The sequence below is a fragment of the Ambystoma mexicanum genome, chromosome 6p (genome assembly GCF_040938575.1).
Source record: "Ambystoma mexicanum isolate Mex_15411 chromosome 6p, UKY_AmexF1_1, whole genome shotgun sequence".
NCBI lineage: Eukaryota > Metazoa > Chordata > Amphibia > Caudata > Ambystomatidae > Ambystoma > Ambystoma mexicanum.
Genome location: NC_090935.1, coordinates 1,415,409,875 through 1,415,426,982, shown reverse-complemented (window position 1 = coordinate 1,415,426,982; position 17,108 = coordinate 1,415,409,875). Strand labels below are relative to the sequence as shown.

Sequence of the window (17,108 nt, the reverse complement as noted above, 5' to 3'; positions counted from 1 at the left end):
GCTCCAGCTAGCCATGTCTAGTTCCTTGCCAATGTTTCTCTCCCACCTTTCTATATAGGGCTCCTTCAAGTCCAGATTTACCCTGTCTAGTAGCTTGTATAGGGATGAGATCTTTCTTTTTGGCGGGCTGGTCGTTAGCGTTTGTTCCAGTGCCGTGAGTGCTCTGTGTCCCCTTGTTCTAATTGGATATTGCAAAAGCCAGTGATGCAGTTGGGTGTATCGGAATCTCTCTGCTTCTGTGACCTGGAATTTCTTTTTGCAGTCCTCAAAAGTGAGCAGGGCGTCACCGTCAAAAAAGTCTGCGACCCGCCTCAAGCCTCCTACTTTTCATCTGGCAAAGGCACCCAGCCCCACCCCCTGGGGTGAAGTCTGGGTTATCCCAGATCGGGGTGAGAGGGCCTGCTGGGCCCCTACATTTCCACCTCGTGGCCGCCAGCCTCCAGCTGTTAACTGTGTTCCAGGTTGCTCGGAATTCGGCGGGTTTCTAGGCGCTGTGATGTGTAGTAGGGAGTCCAGTGGACCGCAGCACCAGTCCTCTTCCAACTTGAGCCAGCGGGGATTGTTGGTGGTCGCTTGCCACAAGAATGCTGCAGAGAGCTGGGTGGCCAGGCAGTAACTCTCAATCTCCGTGGCCCCCAAGCCGCCAGAACCGGGGCTCCTTAACACGATTTTCCTGGCAACTCGCGGCTTCTTGCCCGCCCAAATAAATTTCATCATGCTGGCTTGGGGTTTCTGCTTGGCTTTTTTGGGGATCGGTACGGGGAGAGCTTGGCAGTGAGAGCAGCATGGGGATCAAGTTCATTTTTAGTGCTGTGATCCTCCCCATCCATGGTATCTTTGGTTTCTGCCAGTAGGACATGTCCGCTTGCAGGTCCTTGAATAGGGACGGGAAGTTCAACATGTATGTGTGTTCAGCTAACTTGGGAAGCTGAACACCCAGGTAGCTCAGATGTGATGTGGCCCAAGGGATTGGGAGGCCAGCTGGTACCGGATCTAGCTTTGATTTGGACATATTGATGCCCAAGGCCACCAACTTCTTGGGGTTAATTGTGAATCCGGAAGCAGCTTTGAAGCCTTCCAATTCCTTCTCTAGTGCCGCGAGTGAAGCGCACGGGTGGGTCAGCGTCAGTAACACATCGTCCGCGTACAGGGACACTTTATACTTCTCCTGCTTGTGTTGTAGGCCTTGGATGGAGGGGCTCTGGCGGATCCTGGCAGCGAACGGCTCCATCGACAACGCAAATATAATGGGTATCCTTGACGAGTTCCTCTTGTGATCACTATTTTGGGGGACTGCGCTCCATTGATTCTGAGGGTTGTGGTGGGCTGTTGATAATTTGCCAATATCCATTTCCGGAACTTTGGTCCCACCCCATAGTGTTGCAGTACTGCTCTCATAAAGCCCCAGTCCAGCCTGTCAAAGGCCTTATGCGCGTCGGGCGACACCACCGCCAGCTCCTCTCCAGTTCAATTGGCTGTTTCAATGACGTTAATGGTCCACCTAATGTTGTCCTGGGTGTTGCGACCCGGAATGAAGCCCGTCTGGTCTGGGTGTATGAGGTCTGGGAGGAGAGCAGAGAGTCTACGTGCCAGGAGCTTTGAGAAAATGTTAGCGTCTACAGTAGGGTGATGGGGCGATACCATGAGCAGAGTTCCGGGTTTGTCCCGGGCTTTGGAATCAGGACCGTGACAGATTTCTCCATGGAGGGGGTGACCGATCCCGTTTCCAAGAAAATGTTGAACACAGAGGCCAGCTGAGGGGCCAAGATGTGGCTGTACTTCTTATAGAATGGTGCGGGGAAACCATCCGGGCCCGGAGCTGTGTTTTTCATAGATTTGATCACCTTAGCCACCTCCTCCGAGGTGATGGGATCCTCTAGGGCATGGGTGCACAACTTACGGGCCGCGGGCCAATGTGGCCCGCCATGCTGTTTTATCCAGCCGGCGAGGCACAAAGACTTTCCTAATGGAGGGCAGCCCGCAAGCAGCATCGGCCGCCCTCCATTAGGAAAGTCTTTGTTGTCTTCCGGGCCGGACAAAACACTGGCCCTCATTGGCTCAGCACACACGCACCACGTCACTCCTATGAGCCACGTAGTGCGTGTATGCTGCACCAATGGAGGGCCAGCACTACGGCTGGCGTGGACATAAGGCTTGATGCCGGAAGGCATTTCAGCCTTGGATCACGCCAGCCGTAGTACGATTCCAGCGACTTCCAGCTTACCTGCCTTCCAGCACGTCTCTGGTAAGTGGTCTGTTTGTGTTTGTGTGTCGGGTCTGTTTTGCTGTATGTTTGTTGTGTATGTTGAGATGCGGGGGTGGAGGGTGTCGAATGTGTATGAATGCTTGGATTTGAATGTTTTTTGTGTGTATGTTGCGATGCGGGGGTGGGGGGTGTCGAATTTGTATGAATGCTTGGATTTGAATGTTTTTTGTGTGTATGTTGCAATGCGGGGGTGGGGTGTGTGGGGGGGGTGTCGGATGTGTGTGAATGTTTGGATTTGAATGTTTTTTGTGTGTATGTTGAGATGCGGGGGTGGGGGGTGCATGAATGTTTGTTTTGGAGTGTAAGTGCGGTGGATGTTGAGATGCAGGGTCTGTATGTGTGCATGCTTGCTAGTTTGCATGCTGATTTGGGGGGTGGGGTTCTGGTCTGTATGGGTGCATGTTTGAGAGTGTGCTGAGTTGGGGTGGGGGTTTGGGTCTGTATGGGTGCTTGTTTGAGAGTGTGCTGATTTGGGGGGTGGGGGTTCGGGTCTGTATGGGTACATGTTTGTGTGTGCTGAGTTGGGGGGTGGGGGTTCGGGTATGTATGGGTGCTGGTTTGTGTGTGCTGATTTGGGGGGTGGGGGTTCGGAGGTGGGGGTTTCGGGTGTGTATGGGTGCTTGGTTGAGAGTGTGCTGATTTGGGGGGGTTGGGGGTTCGCAGTTGGTGGGTGGGGGGTTCGGGTCTGTATGGGTGCATGTTTGTGTGTGTGCTGAGTTGGGGGTGGGGGTTCGGGTCTGTATGGGTGCATGTTTGTGTGTGTGTGCTGAGTTGGGGGGTGGGGGTTCGGGTCTGTATGGGTGCATGTTTGTGTGTGTGCCGAGTTGGGGGGTGGGGGGGTTCGGGTCTGTATGGGTGCTGGTTTGTGTGCTGATTTGGGGTGTGGGGGTTCGGGGTTGGGCGGTGGGGGTTCGGGTGCGTATGCGTGCTTGTTTGAGAGTGCTGATTTAGGGGTTCGGAGTTGGTGGGTGGGGGGTTCGGGTCTGTATGGGTGCTTGTTTGAGAGTGTGCTGATTTGGAGGGTGGGGGTTCGGGTCTGTATGGGTGCATGTTTGAGAGTGTGCTGATTTGGAGAGTGGGGGGTTTGGGTCTGTATGGGTGCATGCTTGAGAGTGTGTGTGCTGAGTTGAGGGTGAGGGGGCCATGGGGCATAGTGTTTGGTTGGGGGTGAGGGTGCCATGGGGCATAGTGTTTGGTTGGGGGTGAGGGCCATGGGGCATAGTGTTTGGTTGGGGGTGAGGGCCATGGGGCATAGTGTTTGGTTGGGTGTTGAGGGTGCCATGGGGCATAGTGTTTGGTTGGGGTTGAGGGTGCCATGGGGCATAGTGTTTGGTTGAGGGGTGGGGGCCATGGGGCATAGTGTTTGGTTGAGGGGTGGGGGTGCCATGGGGCATAGTGTTTGGTTGAGGGGTGGGGGCCATGGGGCATAGTGTTTGGTTGAGGGGTGGGGGGCATGGGGCATAGTGTTTGGTTGAGGGGTGGGGGCCATGAGGCATAGTGTTTGGTTGAGGGGTGGGGGCCATGGGGCATAGTGTTTGGTTGGGGGTTGAGGGAGCCATGGGGCATAGTGTTTGGTTGGGGTGGGAGCCATGGGGCATAGTGTTGCACTCCAAGAGTGAACCCAATAATAAAGCTAAAACAGGCACAGTTAGGAGATGTACATCCTTTGCTTTTTGAGGAAACCTGACTCAACGAAGGCCATACTCCTCCTCTTGGGCAACCCAAACAGCAAACTATAGCAGTCCAAAATAACGGAATGTCCAATCTAGGGTCAATAAATATATATAAGTTAATTAAACACATGAGATACAATAACTAAATAGAAATAAATTATAACAATGGAAAATGTTTAGTACAAAATGTAAGTTTGAAATGCAAATAAAAATTGTTACCCCTCAAAAACATTCTTTTTCCATGTGTTTAATACAAATTGGGGGTTTAAAAAGCCTCCTGCCACGCCCCGCCTACCGCCCCGCCCACATTTACTTTTCGGCCCACTATAGCCCTCATGTAAGGTACTTTCGGCCCTCTGTCAAAATCAGTTGTGCACCCCTGCTCTAGGGTGTCCATCCGTGGGTGGCGGAGCATCTTCGGGGCTGATTGCAGGAACCCCGGGATTAGGTCTACCTCCGTGGGATTCCCAGACATCACCAGAAAAGTGCGTTTTTGTATTAGAAGGAATAAAAAAGCATTGGTCCACTGTTCCCTTTTCCCTCTAAAACCCTGCCTGTAAATTGGTGACTATATGGGTGTCAACCCAATTCTGCAATAAATGTAAGATCATGTTCTTGTATATTTTCCCTGAGCTGTCTAACAGGGAAATTGAGCGATAATTCGCTGGCAGGTTTCTTGTGCCTTTTTTTTTACATATTGGCACAAGCAGAGCCTGTTTCCAAGAGCACAGGATTTTTCCCAACCTGATTATGCCATTACAAATGTTGCACAATACTGGTGCCCAAATCTCAATTTCATCTTTGTACAAGTCTAGGGGAATAAAGTCTGGGCCCGCAGTCAGACCTTGGACTAGGCATGGTAAAATGAGAAGGCCTACCATATTGGTTTTAAGGATGGCCAAGGGCATTTGTGAGGGGGCCTAAAAAGGCTAGCACTTCGGAGAAGAAGGGCCTACACTTTCCCTATACGGGTATTGAAAGGACAGGGGACGTTGCTAATCGGTTGACATCAGTACTGCAAAGGGGTTCCCTGTTGATAGCTCAGGGGCAAAGGACCCACCTTCGCAGCAGGACAACACGGAGCAACACAGGTTCGATCCCCAGGTCTGCGCTTAGAAACCTCTGGGTATTAAGCGCGTTATAAATAACCAATTACATTACAACAGTTTGGAACCTTACCTTAGGCATAACGAAATGGCTGCTCTGCTTTTGGTGGTAGACAAACGGGAAAAAGGAGTGAAAATGCATGCCTCTCCCAGGCATTCCCACAGATGGGCAAGTGGAAGGAGTTAATCTCTCTCTGCAACGGACATCCTGGCAGCAAGTGGACTGTCAAGCCCCGTTTTAACAGTTTGCCACCTGTTTCTGATGGCAGACATTTTATACAGCATGCTTGTCAAGAAAAACCATTTGGATGTCAGATGATGCCCAGTACCACATCAAGGATGAGTTCACCAAGATGTTGGACCTAGGGAGGATTGAACCCTGCCAACGTCCCGGACCAGCCTGGTCATCCTCATTCTGAAATCCAGAACTATGGATCTTAATTTCTGTGTCCACTAAAGGGGGCTAAGTGCTGCCAGCAAGACTGATGCTCATCACATTCCACAAACAGGTGAACATGTGGACAAGTTGTGTGCTGCAAAGTTTCTAAAAATGTTTTTGCGTTGAACCCGGATTACTGGAAGATTATTTTAACCGACCATGCCAGGGAGAAGATGGGATTATTTTTGCCACCTAAAGAGGGTGTTGCAGGACATGCATAATGTTTTGTACTTACTGATGCAAAGCACATTGCAACATGTGGGACACCCAGACCCCAGGCCTGCCACACCAGAGCACAAACCTTGCTCATCAATGCAGAGCAACCAACTCTACTAACTCGAATCCTTTCGCACCTCCAAAACAAAGAAGAGGAATCCACCTATAACCAGTCACGAGGAACATAAGAGGCCATAGGCCATACAGACCAACTTAAATGCAGCACAGAACGCCAAACTCAATATCAAGCCATCGAGGTGTCAAGTTTGTCGGAGCATGGTGATGCAACTTGAACATTAGGGTTGTGGAGGCAAGGTTCAGTCTCTTGTGACAGTCACTTTGGCAGTGAACTCTGGGGGCTATGGGGAGCCACCAGTTCAGTACCATGATGCAACCCCAGAAAACTTTGAATGGGGGATCCCCAAGAGCTCCCACAGTCCATGCAACATTGGCAAAGTTGAACATGAGCACATGCGCTTCATATACAGATCCAGGAGAGACTCCATAGATGGTTTAGAAATGTTCAACAGGCACACAGGCAGCGGATAAATATACAGTGCGGTTTGAACCAGGTTCGCCGCTCTGATCCTGGATAGGGATTGCCAGCTCTATACATGCTAGGGGCCCAGCCTGGACTGCGATCTGGGTTTTAGACATTGGATGTGGCACGTGTGCAAATTACAGCTTTTCGATCACCTTTGCAGGATCAGAGAGGTGAGCCAGTTCCCAGCGAGCCAGGTGGGCGGACTGCTGTTGCAATATCTCACCATAATCCCCCTGTAGTTAGAGGGTCTGCCTTCAAGGGGAGAAGGTGGATGCACGTGCCCCTGTAAAAAATCAGATACAGCAAAACCAGGAATGAACAAGCCAGCCAATCCATACAAAATTATCCTCAATCGCCTTATTGCACAGCATATAAAAGGAGGAGGTACTTCTAATATTTGTGTGAGGGAAAGGACATCCTTCCTGAGAGCGCCCAGGTTAAGGACTAGTATCCATCTCAGGCAATAAGAAGGTTGGGGCCTGATTCATGGAAGTGTTTTATAATGGCGCAATCCCATAGGAAAACGGTCCATGAATCAGGCCCTTGGTGTCTTCTTGGTTTGAAGGCAAACCTAGTGACCAAGAAAATGACAGGATTGCTTCTCCTTCGGTTGAAACAAGTAAACAAAATAGAATATCTGGGTACAACAGTCTCAAAGGTTGGGCCCCCTGTCCCAGAAATCCACAGGGCATGATAGTCACTCAGACTCTGTGTTGTTTCAAGTGCCCTTAAAACGTCTTTCCACAAATCTGGTAGGTGATGTCTTCTTCTTCACTTGTTTTGTAGGGCTCGGGTTCAGGGGTTGCAGAGTGCTGCTGTCCAAAGCTGGGCAACCACTGGCAGGAGAGTAAGGGTCACCAAGTGTAGTCCCCACAATTTCAGCCTAGGCTTTGGCTGGCCTGCAAAAGGTAGGAAGGGAAGGGCTCCTGGTTCTGCCTTAGGGGACTCAGACTAGCACTCTCAATTCAGTCCCCGGGCACTCTTTCCCTTCCTAGTCACCGGACCCCCTCTCTCTTTCCTTCCCTTTCTCCCCAGTCCCCTGGCCCTTTCTACCCCGTCCCTTCCCAATTCCCAGAGCCGCTCTACTCAGTCCCTCTGACCTTCTCTTTCCAGCCCCTCTCTACCTTCTCAGTCCCCTGGCCCTCTCGCAGTAGCACCCTCACACTACATACTCTCCCTCCCAAGTCCCCAGGCCCACTCTCCATCTCTTCCTAGCCCTAGGCCTATACTCTCCTGCTCTTCCCAGTCCCCTATCCCGCTCTCCTTCTCTTCCAAGCCCACTGGCCATGGCATCTCTCCTCTCAGCCCCCTTGCAGCTCTTTTCAGTTCCCTGACATCTCTCACCGTGCAGCCCCCTTAGCATCTCTCCCCCCACAAAAGCCCCTGGTATCTCTCAACCCCACCCCCACCCCCTACTGCCTGACATTTCTCCCCTCCAGCCCCCTGGCATCTCCGGTAAGATAGCTCAGCGGGTTGCGAGCTCGCTGCTGCAATCTGAACGTGATCTGCAGGTCGCAGGTTTGAATCCCGGCAAGGCCAACTCAGCTTTTCATCCTTCCGAGGTCGATAAAGGAGTACCAATTTTGGTTGGGTGAGATTGTATGTAAATATGTGCTCTGTAAAGAGATTTGGATAAAAGGCGCTATATAAACACATCGTTATCTCTCTCCTTCCAGCCCCCTGGCATCTTTCTGCTCTGGCATCTGTCTCCTCCAAGTCCTCTGGCATCTCTTCTCTTCCCGGCAAATTTCCAGCAAGTAAGCCAAAACATGTTCCTCATCTCGGACCTTGGTCGGAAAACAGAATTAAGGAGAGCAATCCCATTTTTATTTGCTTAATTTTCCTTTATAAATGCCATCTTTAGAAGGGGATATATATCCTTGCTTTTCCTGACCCCCTAAAATGCTTTCCCCCAAATATTCTAGGAGGGATGTCATTTACGATGATATACTCCAATCCTAGAATATTTGGGGGGAGTGTTTGATTTTACTGAGTGTGCATATTTGGGGAAATGTCGCCACCTGGTGGCATTTTCCTTGACGAGATGTTCACTGGATACCCCATGAACCCATAAGGAACGCCCTGTAATCTAGCAGACATTGGTTTGGAAGCATAAACAGGAGGCTCCTTTGAGGTGGTACAAATTAACAGCTGCAGACACAACAGCCCGCCATTATTGTAATGGCATTCAAGAAAAGACTATCTCAAATGGTGTACAGTTAGTAAGTTAAACGTGCACACAGAGAAAGCAATTAAAATGAATCCGAGATATAAAATTCATGCTTAATGAAACGTTGCCGTCCCATTTAACAGTGCTCCATACAGATACTCTTACACTGTCAGAACTAGTAAATCATGAGAAAACCTACTCTGCCTTCATGCCTACATACAGGGTTGCCACCGTGGGCACAACGTGTAACCAATATCCAAAAGGATAAAAACAAATCTGTTCATTGTAGACAGCTTTGGCCATGACTTGTTTGGGCAGACATTTAAACATGCTAAACATTTGAGAAACCATTCTTTAGATTTCTCTATTGCCTTCGACTTGTATTTCACAAAATCTTAACATACAGATCTCCAAGTACAGTCCTCAAGTGCTAAACCCACTCCACGTTTTCAAGATTTTGACACAAAATACCTTTGAATACAGCAAATATAAACATGAGGTATTTAAAACGTCACGGGCTATGCTCAAAACCTGGTGTGGTTGGGGTTCCCAAAGATCAGGTGTGGAGATCCCGGGTATAGAAACTTTAGGCAACCTATTAAAATCTGGTGGTTCCTTTACAATCTTAACCCGGTTTGCCACTCACAAACTAGCACCAGGATATGCTTACATTAGCACCCTTTTTAGAACGTTCCGATTGGCTCAGACAATCTGGAAGGAGGATTCCAAGCAAATTAAGTGCACGATCAGCCCGTAGTTGATCAGAACTTTCCTTCCTGCCCAGCCGAGCCTATCAGAACGTCCATCATCACGTCATTTGGCATTTGTATAGCGTGCGAACCCAGCTGTATCTAATGACTGGGAAATCCAGTCTCCCCAGAGACTAAGGCTTAAATCACAGTGGACTCGAAGATTTGACCCATACTGTGGTGGCAATATGCCAATGTGTTCTCTTTTACCTCATTAGTAGCTTCTGAGACTGTGTACGGGGCTGACCCACATCAGGGCCAAACAATCCAGAGTATCGAAAGCTGCTGAACTGGCTCAAGACATCATGTAGGCTGACAAAGTCTTTACCAAGCTGGGAACCATCAATGTAAATTCCAGCCTTCTTCCTGAAACTGTTTGGCTCTAGAAGGCAAGAAAAAAAAGGCTTATTTTACCATGAATGTAAGTTGTGTCCTTACCTCAAGACCTTTTTTTCTCCATGCTTTTTTGTGACGAAAAAGCCCAACATGCCTTCAGTTTGGCAGTTCTTACTTCATCTCCTTGAAGTGGTTTAATAGTCAGTTTCAATGCCAGTCTTCCTTCTTTCACCCCAATTCTCTCAATGCGTCACTTGCTTTTCTTTCCTTCATTTTTTCACACTTAAGATCTCCACGTGTTCAAAAGTCTGTTATGCTCTCTATCTTCCTTCATTCTCCCTTGCTCACGCACGCCTTCCTCTTTCTCGTGTCACTTCGTCTTTCACACTCTTACTATGTCTACATCCAATAGAAGGCCTGCAGGTACGTACACTACTACAAGTGCTCTAAGGGACATAACATCACATGACAAAACAAAGTAAGAGAAACAGTCCTGGTTACCTCGCAATTCCAATGTTTGCAAAACCTTGGCATAAATTGATTCACACGGTAGTTGCAGTGTTTTATAGTGACATTTTTATTTGAATGTAGACACATGGTCTTATGGTGGTCAGTCGACAAGCATTTCGACCTCGAGGAGTCTTTATCAAGGCAAGAAATATGCTGTAGGATGGGGCATATTCGCTGCCCCTGGTTGTGCCCCTTTGGGCAGGATTTCAGTAATTTCATCCAGTTGTGGGTCATGGGGTTAGCCTGGGGCTGGTATTACAGTCCCGGCGGCGCAGTGGTTGCTACGAGGGTTCTCCAGCAACTCATAGCAACCAAATAACCCCCATCCTACAACATATCTCTTGCCTTGATAAAGACCCCTCGAGGTCAAAACGCGTGTCAGCTGACAACCATAAGACCATGCGTCTACATTACAATAAAAATGTCACTATAAAAGACTGCAACTAGCGTGGGAATCCATTTATACAGAGGTCTTGCAAAAACTGGAATTGAGAAGTAACCAGGACTGTTTCTCTTAAACTTTTCCAGGGGTGTGGTTTCACCCCTACCAACCTGTGACCTTGCATAAAAAAAAATCAGGACTACAATAAATTAATAAACAGAACTTAGCACAGGAGAGTTCCGAAACTAGAACCCTACTACTCTCTCACCAAACGAATATTTAGCAAGCCCTCCCGCCCCACCACACCCTGCATCTGAAAGGAAATTTTTTTCTTCTGGCTATTGCAAGCCCGAGTTCTTACATAATTGTGGAACATGGCAAATGTGCGACAAGCTCACTCAAGGGAGGTTAGAAGATGGGTCCCTGAAATCCAGGACAGAGGACTCTTGCCAGCGTCGAGATGCTAGCTTTGGAGGCAGTATATGGGAGATCCCACCATGGCCTCCATCCCGTCTTTAATGTGTGGCACTCCTAGACAGATCAGAAGTCTCACTGTGTGCCCAAAAGTAGGACAAACTTTCCATACAAAGAGAAATTGCGAAATAAGATCAATGTCCGAGTACAGTAATAAAATTATAGGCCAAAAAGTGAACCAAGCGCATATGCATCTACATGAAAGGAACATCCAATAATGATGAATTTGTGAAGAATGTGAGCAAGAGAGACTACATAGCTTGTGTGCCAACGGAAGCTTCTCAATAAGACTATAGAATGAGGGGAGACCAGGACAGCAGAGTTCCAGGACAACAGCTATAGAATTCACCATGTTCGAGTCGGGCAGCAAGCAGTTAAGTGGCCGCCAGACTCCAAGATGGCAGATCACCATTTTCTGGTTTCGGTGCACAAAGCCACAGTGTCCTGCGCAGATTGCAAAAATAAACATGCAGAAATTGTAAATGAATGGGGGGCCCAGCCAATGGAGAATCCAGATCCCTGTCCTGAAAGGTGCTGCTAATACAGCAATCAAGCTCTCAATTATGACCTTGGGTGAGACTAAACGAGGGGTCAGGGAAAAGAGGTAGAGGGAGGTGGTTGGGGATGGCAGAAGAGAGCCAGAGTGTCAGGAATAGAGAGACAGGTAGATGTGGAGGGAAAAGATGTAGTGTGGCATGAGAAAGGAGGAAAGAGAACATCTGATTGAAGAAGGAAGGAGAGAGGAGAAAGAGGGGGCGGGAGGGAGAGGGGAAGGGAGGGTGGCAGGAGGTGGCAACGGGAGGGTCGGAAGGGAGAGGGAGAAGAATAAAGAGGGAGAAAGACTGAGGTAATGCTTGCAAAATCTCTGTGGTCAGGACTCGCCTTGATCCACGCTATTTGGCGAGTCCAGGCAAGTAGTGCTTTCATGGGGACGTCTCTGCCTTCCTTGGCCTTTTTGTCTGTGCCCCAGTCTTATTGGTCTGCTCTGAATCGTCTCGTGCTAAGATCCCCATGTGCTTCTCCTTGAAGGTTTCTCTCGGTGGAACTGTAATTCTCCCATAGCAAATAAGGTCCATGGACTGCATGCGTGGTGCCTCCCACAGTCCTGGATGTGGGCCAGGAGAGCTTGGCAGAATGAAAGGTTGGCCAACAACCCTGCCTAGCGCTTCATACCCTATCATCTCACACCCTAGGCTTGGCAGACCAGTCCCCCAGCCCTCCTTTCTTCTTGTCTCCTTAAACGCCCCTTTCCTCATCTACCAGCTCAGCTTCATCAATTGATTATATTATTAATTTAGTACAATAGAGCTAAAATATATATGCTTGTTATACAATGAATGTGACAATTTCTTAAACAGTACAATAATAAAAGAATAAAATATCAATGTGCAGTAAGTCATTAGTTTAAAATTCTGTAATTTCATACTGTAGTGACAGAATAATTCATTGCACTTAGTGCGAATTCCTAGCCTTCTACTAGGACAAGAGGGCCAACATGTGTTAGATGAATTCCCACATCTTCATCATATGGTAAACAACATAGTCGTGCCCTCCAAACAATCTTATACCCTTATCAGCTGGCACAACCCTACTCCAAGCTAGTTTCATTTTCCTCCAAACCTCTGCTAGTCTGTCACATTCACTTTCAATCGTAACATTTCCACACAATCTACAATCTCTATTCTATTTAGCCAACCCCATTCTCCCACCGTATACCTCTAGAGTGGTGACCAGGTTGGATTTAAGGCGCAAATATTCATGTGTTGTCTTCGTTAATACTACTGAGATTTGCTTTGTGTTTCATTTAAAAGGCCTTTAATAAATGTATATGTATTTATGATATGTACACCTGACAGTCATTTGTGGCGTTTACTGTGTGCGCTCATTGTGGGCTTTCGATCACCCCTCCTGAAACAGTCTTGAGCGCCGACAACGCTACCTTCATTTGTCTGGCTTGTCCCAAAGGTTACCCTGTTCCAAGAAACTAGGCTGGCCTTCTGAACCTCTGCCCACCAGGAGTTTTTTCAGCACCATGGTTCCCGTTTTGGAAACCTAGGGTGCTAATGGCCTTCATCCCCCATTACAGGGGCAGGAATGGGGGGATAATGGTCCAGAAACCTCGTTATCCACCCTCGCTTCGCTTGGGCTGATAACTTGGGCTGGAACGGAGGATGAACGCCACAATATTCCCATTAGCATAACACAAAATGTAAATGTAAATGTTGGAAAATCGTATTGAGTCTATGTACTTTACTGAGAAATATAAATTAGATGGAGTCTATAAGTTTTTTTTTAGTTCTATTTTTTAACTGTGAAAGGTGGCTCCTAAAGGAACATTTCTTTTGTTGCTTTTGGGTGTATTCTTTTTGGCAGGAGAGCGAAGAGTGAAATGTGGGGGGGAAATGAGGGGAGAGGCACCAAACACTAATATGGAGGGGCAGGTGAACAGGGGAAAATGTTGCACGTGCGTTATTTCTAAGATAGGGGGAGTGTTTCTCATGCTCCTCGATTACAGCAGTGGTGGTGGCTCTTGGGGAGGGGGGATGGCATTAGCGGATGCCATTTTAAGATAAATGGCAGTTTTGCTAAAAGTGTGTACTGTGTACTAGATCGTTAATGTATAGTGACTAGGAATAGGTGTTGGAGCCTTGCAAGGGAAATTTTAAAGTTGCAAGTTCCTAGATCAGTAGAAAATGCAGTTCCGAACTGTCCGCACTTCACGATAAAATCCGTGCTTCGCGGACGGGTTCTCGGACACGTCCTCATGCCGCGTGCCAGTGTATGGTCATCTGGCACTGTCCGGAATGTCAGCAATGAAGTCAGGTATTCGTAGACGTCTACGGATGCAAAACTAGTTAAAATCATTGCAAAAAGTGTATAGAAGTGTTAAAAATTATTCCAGAAGGTGGGAAATGGCAGATTTCTAAGGTGACACTTTGTAAATTGGACACAACTATTGCTATATTGGGTAAGTATGATATTAGTAAGTTGTAGGAAAATAGCACGCACTGGTAAAACCCCATGAAATTCAAATGAAACACTATTAAAAGAACATTATGGTTAAGTTGCACTAATAAAAACCTATGAAATTGAATGAAAAACCTGTTAACGGGACGTTATGGTTACAAGTAAAACCAGAAAAAAATGAAATTCGCCAGTTATGGTAAGCTAAGCAACCATAACTAGCGCCACCACCGTGCACTGCTAAGACTAACACCCAGGACATCAAAGAGGACATCACAAATGTGGCCTGGTGACAGTCATTTTGAGAGACCCACATATGCAAGGTGGAAAGGCAGGGGTAAAGGGAAACAGCAGGGGATAGAGTCTTCTTTTCAGGGGCGAGGTAGAGACATCTCCAGGTGACAAGGCACTGGCCAGCATCCAGGAAAGCAGGATACGATCTGTTGAAAAAGCTGGAGTTTCCCAGCAGCTGATTGGTCAGCACTTTATTCTCAGGTGCTAGTAATTAAATAGGTTGGTGAATGGATGAATTTCTATTCGATTTTCAAAATGTGTGATAAAAATGCGTTATAAAAATAGACTTGCATCACTTTAGTTGAAGCTTACTGCATTGCGCAAAGCAGGGGCGGTTAGGCTCTCATAATGTGCCTGCCTGGTTTGGGTCGAGTATTGTAGGTAAAATACATCTTTTCACCTGCCACGTTTGCTGCCCTTTCTATCAGATCATGAAAGCATGGGTAGAGTGAGCGTAGGCAACTGAGAAGTAAGTCAGAGTGGATAATGGGGCTAACATTTAAATGCAGACGATTGGCTACAAAGGGCACCGGCGTACTGCCCATAAATCATTCTGCAGTCCCCCCAAAGGGCGAGAGACAAAAGTATAGATTGGGCATCAACACAGTAAATGCACCTCTTGTGCTCGTGCCTCTACCTGAGGGTGAATGGTTCCTAAGGAGACAGTAATATACAAATAAATGATCTCATATGCTGTGCATACTGATACTTGCCTCTTTAACAGAGGAAAGAATTAACGGCTCAAATAAAATGAAGGTTGAAACATGGCAACTGTATTATGAGAGCAAAATAAAAAAGTCATAACACAGAAAAGAATACATACACTTTAGTGGGAAACAGAATAAATGGCCGTTAGTCTGTTCAAAGTAATCCCAGGTTAAATCCTTATTTACATGTCGTTTGAATGTATTGGGCAGGTTGGATGCTGGGATTATGAAATGGAAACTGGATTTTGACATTCTAGTTCAGTTTTAGAAATGGTGATGAGTAAAAGGGTGCTTCACAGTGCAGGGAACATTTTTTTGACTGGTTTACCAGTTCAGTTCAAGGTTTCCTCTACTGTTTGCTAGACAATAAACCGCCCATTTGACCCACCCTAGGAGGCCCTTCTGCCAGGCCTAAATGCAGAAAATTAACTCAGGGTGCACATCTGGCATTACGGGCAATCATTTTCAGTTTTGGTTATTAGGGGCGCGGAAAGATCTACCTTTAAGCCAAAACTATTGTCATTAAACAAATGACATAAGAGCTTGAAACAGGGGATTTGAATGAGAATCTCTAATGCTTTTCAATGTAGATGACATATGAGGATGGATTTGTGTTTGGCTATGTGTCCCTCCCATTTACCGCCTATCTCTAAATCAAATCTATATGATTTTCCTCGCATTCCCATCTATTGAGCGCTTTGAAACACTTGCCTGTGATAGGCACTATATAAACAAACAATACCATCTTCCCTCAAAGCACACCCCTTTATGCACGCTTTACTATGCTGAATGTGTCTGCCATTTTTTTCAAATAGAGCCATCTTAAAATGTGGCTACAATTTATTTTGGAAACCCGAGACCCCTCTCGTCGACCGTGATGCAAACAGACAGTCGGGCAGGTAGGCCGAAAAACACTATCAAAATGAGCCGATGCAACCTAATGATTTTTTACAACTAAAAAACACCATGTTTGTGTTTTTGATTTTTCTCAAATTCCGAGTCGTTATAATGCATGAACAAATTGAGTGAGACCGTTCGAATACAGAGCGTGTCCCATAGAGAGGAGCCGCATATTTAACACTTCAAGATGGCGCCACGACAAAATTGTAATTACAAAGTTACGGTCGTATTCACCTTAAACTGAAAATGAGATCTAGTATCACACGATTTTAGTTTAATGGCCAACTCCCACACGGGGATCGGGTGCAGCATTTTTTCGTTTGCTAGGGGAACTAATCGCCGGATATTCAGGTAAGGAGGATAGGCGGTGAGGCAACACTTAACATTGTTTGTCCAAGACACTACAAGTTGCCATTAATGATGCTAGCAATTCAAGTTTATAGTCGCAGGTTTATCTAATCTAATACTGCGGTCATGTTGCATACCCAGACTCTGCAGGACCAGCTGCTTCAACAGGAGCCACTCTTGATTATAGCAAACTAAGTGAAGCTTTAATGTTGTAATAACTCATGGTAGAATGGCACTATTAATTAGAACTATGTGGTGCCTGCCCCTTTAAGGGTACACACACAGCAGATTGACGCAACTCTGCTGCGTGTGTTGGTAATAAAAATGGGGCGTTGCTACCGCCACGGCAGTGCGACCGTGGAGCCCAGACAGCAAGCATTACGTGCAGGTCGCTCTGTGGCTGGGGGGGTTTCACGGGGGCCGGATGGGTATTCCGGCGACCTGCAACAGTGGCGACAGAGTTGGGAGATGGATCGGACACGCTGGGCACGGGTGGTGAAAGTCGTGGGGGAATCCTCTCCAGATTTCATGCTACAGAGCCAGCGAAGTCCATACAGTCGGCTGCCATTTTGTCCATGTGGTGGTGAGAGTTGTGGCTCCTGTTGGGAGTGCTCAATGCACCTCCCATGTATAATTTTTTGGAACGCTTTTGCGCAGGGGACAGTAGCGCGCTGCTGTGTGATCATTTTGAAGTGTTTCAAACACTTTCTACTTGTTGAGTGTGAGGTAAGGAGATAGGGGAGGCCTGGAATTTGTTATTCTTTCTTCTTTTCCCCTAATCCCCACCCCACTCAATTTTTGGGACTTCTGGCCTATGGGCTAGGGAGGCTATCCTATTGTTCCTGGCTGTTTGGACATTGGTGGAGGGGCTATCAATACAGCAAGCCCGAGGGTGGAGTGGTGGAAAGTGACTGCACGGCCAATTTTTGAACATTCTGGACTGGGCTCGGGAGAAAGCAATCTTGTCACTGTGTGGACTTGGTGGAGGGGCAATCACCAGAAATAGCCCGAAGGGGAGTTTTTGGCCAAC

General features: G+C 47.4%; 1 protein-coding gene across 1 annotated transcript in view; it reads right to left on the bottom strand.

Moving 5' to 3' along the window:
• HPSE (heparanase) overlaps positions 1 to 17,108 on the bottom strand; it is a 366,331-nt gene that overhangs the window by 122,937 nt on the left and 226,286 nt on the right. The window contains exon 5 of the mRNA XM_069626116.1: positions 9,374 to 9,545. Coding sequence (XP_069482217.1) covers positions 9,374 to 9,545 — 172 coding nt within the window. The remainder of the gene's footprint in view (positions 1 to 9,373; positions 9,546 to 17,108) is intronic.